The sequence below is a fragment of the Corylus avellana genome, chromosome ca2 (assembly GCF_901000735.1).
Source record: "Corylus avellana chromosome ca2, CavTom2PMs-1.0".
NCBI lineage: Eukaryota > Viridiplantae > Streptophyta > Magnoliopsida > Fagales > Betulaceae > Corylus > Corylus avellana.
In genome coordinates this window covers 25,594,130-25,602,737 of record NC_081542.1, presented here as the reverse complement: position 1 = coordinate 25,602,737, position 8,608 = coordinate 25,594,130, and the positions used below count along the sequence as shown (strand labels likewise).

At 38.6% G+C, this 8,608-nt stretch overlaps 1 protein-coding gene across 1 annotated transcript; it reads left to right on the top strand.

Moving 5' to 3' along the window:
• The first annotated feature begins 431 nt into the window (after positions 1 to 431).
• LOC132169442 (cation/H(+) antiporter 15-like) lies at positions 432 to 3,951 on the top strand. The gene is made up of 4 exons (XM_059580474.1): positions 432 to 819; positions 900 to 1,438; positions 2,662 to 3,444; positions 3,487 to 3,951. Exons 1-4 carry the CDS (start codon positions 450 to 452, stop codon positions 3,949 to 3,951), a joined length of 2,157 nt encoding a protein of 718 aa, XP_059436457.1. The 5' UTR covers positions 432 to 449.
• Positions 3,952 to 8,608: the final 4,657 nt, after the last annotated feature.

The following is an 8,608-nucleotide window of genomic DNA, read 5'->3' as shown; positions in this document are numbered from 1 at the left end:
TTGGTAGATTGCTATACAATTGAGATCATCTGACCGTGAAAATAAAAGAGAAATATTACACACTTCCAAGTGCATACTTACTGACATGACATTAAAAATTATCATTAGATCCAAAATTTAATAGTGATCTATCAAAATTTATTGGTGATTTTCACTAACATACACGTTAATTATAAAGTGTGCACTTGAGAGTGTTTGTAGCATTTCTCTATGTAAAACAGAAAAATTAAGAGCTAATTTTTACTGGCACGTCATCCCAATTGCATAGTAATTTTTATATTTTTTTAGCAGTAATTTTTTTTTTTTTTTATTTTATTTTTTATATATATATATTACTTAGACTGACAAAAAGAAGATTTCTCAATTTCATGTAGGCTGGTTTTACCGTTGGTCCATCAGCACTAGGGCAGTTAGAAGTTTTCCAAAACGTCTTCCCAAAAAGGAGCATAATGGTTGTTGAGACGATGGCAAACTTAGGCCTCCTTTTCTACGTATTCCTCACCGGCTTAGAGATGGACCTCAGTGCAATCCTCCGGCCCAGGAAAAGGGTGATGGGCATCGCCATCACCGGAATTCTCATCCCATTCCTTTTAGGAGTGGGCTTGTTTTTCCTACTGCAATACCGCTCCAGTCACATCACCCCGAAAATGGGTTGCGTTTTTTGGGCCGCTGCGCTCACCGTCACCGGCTTCCCAGTGCTTACGCACATCCTCACCGACCTCAAGCTCCTCCACTCCGATATAGGGAGAATTGCCATGTCGGTGGCCATGCTCAACGACATATACGCATGGGTTCTCATTGCAATATTGATACCAACAGGTGAATCACCAGTACTTAACTTAAAAGCTTAAGTTGATAAGAAGAGATGAATTTTAATAATTATATTTATATTTTAATAGGTGTCGGCATGAAAACTACTCCTCAATCATTAACCGGCGTCGTTGCCTTCATATTAATCTGCTTTTTAGCGGTCCGTCCGTTTCTTGAAAGGATAATCCGCATCGAATCGGAGAAGGACAATTATAGCGAGTACCATTTGTGCTTCGTGTTGGCTGGGGCGTTAATGTGCGCGTGCATCACCGATTTATTGGGTGCGCAGTCCATTGTAGGAGCTTTTGTGTTTGGGCTTATCATGCCGAATGGGGAGTTTGGGGATGTGCTTTTGGACAGGCTAGATGACTTTGTGTCGGGGATTATGTTGCCCTTCTTCTTTGTGAGTTGGGGGATAAAAATTGATTTCAATAATATTTCAAGGGACACGACATGGTACTTTGTGATGCTGGTTATATGCTTTGCTTTCATGGCGAAGATTTTGAGCTCTCTCATCATCTGCATTTTATTTAAAATGCCACTTCGAGATGGTGCGGCTCTTGGAGTACTTATGAACACCAAAGGCATCTTGGCACTTGTTATCCTCAATACTGGGTGGAACAAAAAGGTACTTAACATTCTCTCTATCTATGTTGGGTGTTATTAGCAAAGAGTACTTGTGCGGCCTCCCAAGAGGAGAGAGGGAGCGGTCACGACCACTACTTGTCTTCTCTTGTCTACACACAACCACCCTAAAGAGAAACAATGAGTGACTGCATGCGCTAGCTGCCACATCAAGACAAGATAGGGGATGAGTAACATCCCTACTCTAAGTGGTATGATATTGTCCGCTTTGGGTCAAGTCCGCACGGTTTTTATTATTGAGTTTACCCCCAAAATGCCTCATACCATTTAGAAAGAGTATATTCCATATAAACACATCATATTTTTCATATCCAGGCAATGTGCAATGTGAGACGTCACAAGATGGCTGCATGACCACCTTAAGAGAAGAGAGGGAGTGGCTACACCCAAGAGAAAATAATGGACGTGGTCACACAACCGCAACCACAACCTATCTTATTTTGGTTGACTGTGCATGCACTATTTTCTCTTGGAGTTGGATGCACAGTGACCTACAATTTTCTCCTTACCCTCCTCTCTTCTCCTTGGGCGGGCATGCAATCACCCTCGTCTTCTCTTATGGCCACCCTTTGCCTTCTCCTAGGGTGGCCACCCATAGTTTTCTCTTGGGAGAGTGCTCTATGCCACCACCTATCTTCTCCTAGGGTGGTCGTGCGGCCGTGTCTTCTTCTGGAATGGTACTTGTAGTCACTCCCACTGAGAGGAATAGTTTTTATCATTTTTTTTTCTTCTCTACTCACTGTATTTTTGGTAGAATAAACATTTATGTGCACCTGATTGGCCCATGTTAAAATTTCCATCCAAACTAACGACCAAATCTAACTCTAGGTATAACTCGAAATATTTTGGTAGTTTATCAGTCAAAGATGCAGTGAGTCGTAATTTGGAGGTCGAAGTGCAAACCCTTCTATTTTTCAATTAGTTTAAGACACCAATATAGAGTTAAGTTGTATATATGCCCTTCCAACCCTTTTGCCATCTTTGTAAGGGGGATTTATTATGGTAATTAGTATCATCCAATAATAGGGCAAAAGATTATTAAGATTTTGTTTTTCCTTTTTCTTTAAAAACCTTCATATATATATTTGCCCAATGAAAGAAAGGGGGGAAAATAAATAATTAAATTTATTACTCATGAATTAATATCATTTGCTTATTCTCTCTCTCCCTCTCTCTCTCTCTATATATATATATATATATATGCAGATTTTGAACGACCAACAGTTCACAGTGATGGTGGTTGCAATTGTGGCAATGACAATTGTGGTCGCCCCCATCATGTCTGCCATCTACAAGCACAGAAAGGGTTTGAAGCAGTACAGGCTGAGGACTATACAAAGACAAAAGCCGGACACCGAACTCCGAGTCCTCGCCTGCGTCTACACCACCGCCAATGTGTCCGGCATAATCAGCCTCCTTCAAGTCTCCCACGCCACCAAACTCTCTCCTATTACAATCTTCGCCCTCCACCTTGTCGAGCTCACTGGACGTGCCTCCGCCATGCTAATCGTCCACTCCCGCCGCAAGTCCGGCGCCCACAACCCTAGCCGTGCGCAGGCCGACTCTAACCTCATCATCAACGCCTTCGAGGCCTTCGAGAGGGACAACCACCTCTTCACCGTCCAACCCCTCACAGCCATGTCCCTATACAGCACAATGCACGAGGACATTTGCAGCGTGGCTCAGGACAAGCGTGTCTCCCTCATTCTCCTCCCATTTCACAAGCACCTGACCGTGGGCGGTCGGATGGAGGACGAGAATGTCGCCTACAGAGACATAAACCTCAACGTTTTAGCCAATGCGCCGTGCTCTGTCGGAATCTTTATCGACCGCGGACTAGCGGCGGCAGACATTAACGTTAAGCGCCGCTTTTGCATGCTCTTCATTGGCGGCGGTGACGACCGTGAGGCTCTGGCTTACGCGTGGAGGATGGCGGGGCATCCCGGAATCAGCCTCACCGTGGTGCGATTCCTTCCGGACGAGGATGCAGTCGAGCACATGGAGCCTGTAAATGACGTCGAAGGGCATCAGATATTGTCGTTGGACACAACGGAAAACGACAAGGAAACTATCGACGAGGACTACATAAACGAGTTTAGATTCAAGTCGGCAAGCGAGGAGTCGATAATGTACTTGGAAAAGGTGGTGAACAATGGGGAGGAGACTGTGTCGGCGATAAGTGCAATGGAAAATAGCTATGACTTGTATATAGTCGGAAAAGGGGCCGGAAAGGTGTCGCCACTGCTGTCGGGACTGTCGGAATGGAGTGACTGCCCAGAGCTAGGGGTGATAGGGGATGTGTTGATGTCTTCAACCTTTGCTTTGCAGGCGTCGGTTCTTGTGGTGCAACAGTACGGTTCAAGTGGGGGCATGTCGGAAGAATCCAGGAGAGACCGTTTCGGGCTGCGGCAGAGGATGATGGGTGTTCTGAGGTCTTCGCAAAGCGGAAAGGGAATGGTGTTATCTGATGGTGACTGGCCGATTGGAAATGCATAAGGCGGGTGCATGTACGTTTTGTCAAAGGCTAGTTTTATTTATTTATTTCCATCAAGATCATATCCATTAATTTGACATATATCAACTAATTTCATTTCAAAATCAAGACTATAAAATAAGCTATATATATATATAAACACACACAAATATGTAAAAATGACATGTTAAACAAAGATACACACTGCCCTCCATGTGGCCCTCATGCTTGAGTAATGCTAGAAATTCTTCTTGTTTCACTCTAAGAATGATGTGACTCCTAAAATTACCATTGAACAATTGTGATTGATCGTTATTGAATTTTGATCAAATGGTAATTTTAAAAGACACTTCATTTTTGGAGTGACACAATAAGAACTTCTAGAATTACTCTTCATTACCGTTGGCACTTACTTTATTAAGCTCACTTACCAATTAAGGATGAACAACCTCTATGAAAGGTGAGATGAAGCATGTCATATGTGAAAGAAAAGATAAAATAGTGAAAATAAAACAAAACAAACACAAGAATTTTAGGTGGTTTGGTTTATGACTTACGTGGATAAAGGCTAAATATTTACATTTTGCTCTAATGCCTTGATAAAATTTACAATACATAAAGCTCCTAAATATAGGAGAATTGTGGTTGGTGAGAATAATACAAATATGAAGATGGTATCAGATTTAAATACAATCAAATATCTAAAATTAAATCCCTTATTATATGCTAACAATATGTACGCTAGTTTTTGCATATTTTCTTGCCTACACTTTGCTTATGCATATTCTCAAGTTCTCCTTCAATAACTTAAGCATCATAAGTAGTTCTGCCATCATCACCGACGTGCCACATTTCCAATACTATTCATGTATTGGCCAGGGAATATAATTAGAACAAGAGAGTAGATAACAGTGTCCTTTCCCTATGTATTATTCAGGGAAAAAGAAAGAAAGATTACACTGTCTAGAATGCCAATGAACTTAAAAAAGGAGAATTGCATAAATTCTTAGAGGAATTATGCAAAGTAAAAATTAAAATTAAAACAAACCCTTGTATTCTTTGAACTGAAACTATAAAAATGGACATGAAAATGATTACAGATGTGGTTAGGAAATTAATCCTATTACTCAAGACCTGTAAGATGCGAAAAATAAGAAGTATGTTGAATAATAAAGATAAGGCAATCAAATCACACACGACACTAAAATTTAAGTGGTTTAGCTTAACAAGCTTACATCTACTGGCGGAGATGATCCAGAGAAAATCCACTATCAAAAAATAAACAAGAATAATAGAGAGAAAATCACTCAGATCCCAAAGTCCCAATACACCCAAATCTGATTATTCCTAAAATATAATACAAAAGACAGATATACAAACTCTTATTTTGCTTGAACAGATGATGGCTAATCTCTATTTTTCTCTCTCAAATTCTCTTTTCTTCTACTCTTGCTGCCCTTGCACACACTTTTAATCTCTCTCAAATTCTCTCTCACGTTCACATATGTTTTTCTCCCCTCTTTTGGTGCTTCACTAATGTTGACGTTTTTGGGACACATAAAACACAAAGGTTCAATTCCTTTATATAGCACTCAAAGTTGGTTGTTGGAGGTAAGGAATCCAAATCCAAGTTGGACAACAAAGTCCAAAATAAGTCAACAAAGGAATACATACCACTACAAAAATACATTTATTTTTTGACCATTGATTTTTGACGTGTCAATGGTACTAACACGTCAGAAACCATTTTTGAACGTATCATTTTTGACGTGTGTCAAAGGTTAAAAATGCAGGTGTCAAAAAATTCAAGTTTATGACGCGTCAGTTTTAAAACGTCAAAAATTTCTGACGTGTCAAAACTGAAACGTCAAATTTTTTTTTTTTGACGTTCCAGTTTTACCACGTCAAAATTTTTTGACATGGTGAAAATGCCAAGTCAATAAATTTACTGACGTGGTAAAAAGTACCGGTCAAACTTGAAGACAAATCCAAAACCAATTTGGAATAAGGAGAACACGTGAGAGAGCAAGTCTTGAATCACAAGACTTTCAATACAGCTAGGGCCCACCAAGAGTCTTGACAATTCGAGTCATCTACAACAAATGCAACTAAGATTGTGATCAAAACATTCATGCATTTTCGATCTTATCTTAAAGTTTAAAAAGTGGCAATCGAATCATCTGGATCACGTGGCAATGTTGCGGGATCATGTGTTCTATGTTACCTACGAGCCTTTACATATTAGGCTAGTCGTATTAATTTTATATATTAGGTTTATATTTTGTTAGCATAAGTGGCTATCCTTAGCTGTATTAGGGTTATGATATTATTTTAATAAGTCTCTGCTGATTCAGCCCTAGTTCTCTTATGTAATATGTTATGAATCCTCTATTTAAAGAGGTGATGCTATGAATAAGTATATGAGAAATTTAATATTCAACGTTAATAGTTGTTTTGGGAGGTTTGAGGTTTCTCGAATTACTCTAAAATTAGGAGGCCCAGGATTCCTCGAATTATCCTACCACAAATCTATCGTTCTTGTTGATTATTTATTCCTCGTTATGGAAGGCCGTAATATTCTAACAATATTTGATTATAGCACGCAGTAGGATGACTGCAGATATTGGACATTTGGAAAGGCATGGTGCATGTGTAGCATGCATGCATGAGGATAATATTAATTAAGAATATTGTGGACATATATATATATATCTTAAAGGACCCAGCGATGGAATATGGTCTTATCTTAAACGAGGTCAGGTCTGATGACTGATGCAGAGTTCATGCATTCATGCATGTTTTTTTTTTTGGCTTCATTTCATTTCCCAAATAAAAAGAGAGAAAACAAAAGCATTAATACTTATGTTAGGGATCATAATATATATACCAACAACAAACCTAGCTAGCTTGTTTATTTCCCAAACAATAACCTCGTACGTGGAAGTTCATACGTAATTGTTACATTCTGGAGCAATGCATTCTTTCATTTCCCATTACCTAATTTAGGCATATCATCTCCTAATTTTCGCTACTTTCTTTCTATTTCATTTCCCACCTCTCTTTCGGTTTTTGATCACCCGTTCTCTTTTTTCTTTTGAATCAAGAGTGAGAAGGATCCTCCACTATAATCATTTTTCCTTATTCAATTAGAAAAAATAAAATAAAAAGAGAATGCAAAGTACCAATTTTATAAAACAGTGCATAATTCATGACAGTCATAAACTTATTGTGAATTTAAAACAGAACATTTTTACACATCTCATTTACGTTATCACCACAGCCTCATCGCATCATATCATCATACCCATATACTAACCCTTATATGGTTGAGATTATCTTATCATATCGGAACCCTATTATAGGTGATCTATAACATTGATGCATGTAGATTGGAATGCCTCGTCTGCAGCCCGCCCGGACAGGCCTAACCTGAGAGTCCTCGTCTGGAGCTCACCTGTCGCAAGTCCGGACGCCTATGTTATTTTGCGGTTTTTTGTCTTTATTTCATGTTTTATTAGGTTTAGGGTTTTGTGAATCTTTATTTTGTATTTTATTAGGTTTTGGGTTTTAGGGATCTATAAATACATGCTTATAGCTTCCAGAAAAACCGGTTTATGTTTATTATTGGGTTTTATTAATGAGAATACTCAAAGTTGAATTTGTTGTTTTTATAAAAATTCTTAAGTCTTTGATAGAATTGAGATATGAAATTGTTTATCCGTTCTTTTATTGCTGTTCTTCTCTGCAACCCACCAAGTCAGGCTACATCAAACATACAAGTAGCCCCACTACAAGGCATCGTAAACATACCAGCTATACTGTCACAATATACTGGCACCCCAATACAAGGTGACCGTAACTCATATCAGATGATGGGTGTTCTGAGGTCTGCGCAAAGCGGAAAGGGAATGGTGTTATCTGATAGTGACTGGCCGGTTGGAAATGCATAAGGGCAGGGGTGGGTTTTATCCAAGGACAGGGTTTTTTTTTTTTTTTTTTTTTTTTAATTTATATTTTTTCCATCAAGATCAAATGTATCCATTAATTTGACATAGAAGGTGAGATGAACCATGTCATAGGTTAAAGAAAAGATAAAGATATTGTAAATAAAACAAAACAAAACAAATATAAGAATTTTAAGTGGTTTGATCTATGACTTACGTCAACATGATCAATGATAAAGTCTAAATAGCTGTATTTTGCTCTTAATGGTTGATGGAATTTACAATACATAGAGATCCTATTTATAAGAGAAGTGTGGTATGTGAGAATAATTTAGATATATATGTAGATAATATCAAATTTGAATACAATCAAAGCTAATTACCTCAAAGGTAGGAGATTACAATCAAATCTAATCAGATTTGAATATAATCAAATATCAAAAATCAAATCTTGTGATATAGTCTAACCTCTCCCCTCAAACTCAAGATGAAATATTCTGTAAGCTTGAATTTAATTTCTTTTCATGTCGGAGTTAATAGCATGCAGTCGGTGATGGAAGCCTGAGATGGTGGTCTAAAATTCACTGGAGTCGGTGGCAACTTTCGGTAGCGACTGGAGTTGATGGTGGTTGGAGATGGGCCTTTAACAATAAGCCAAAAATTTGGGGCAAAAAAGAGAGCTAACAAATGGCTGAAATGAGGCAAATTATGGGCCTTAAATGGATCTGAGTCTTCA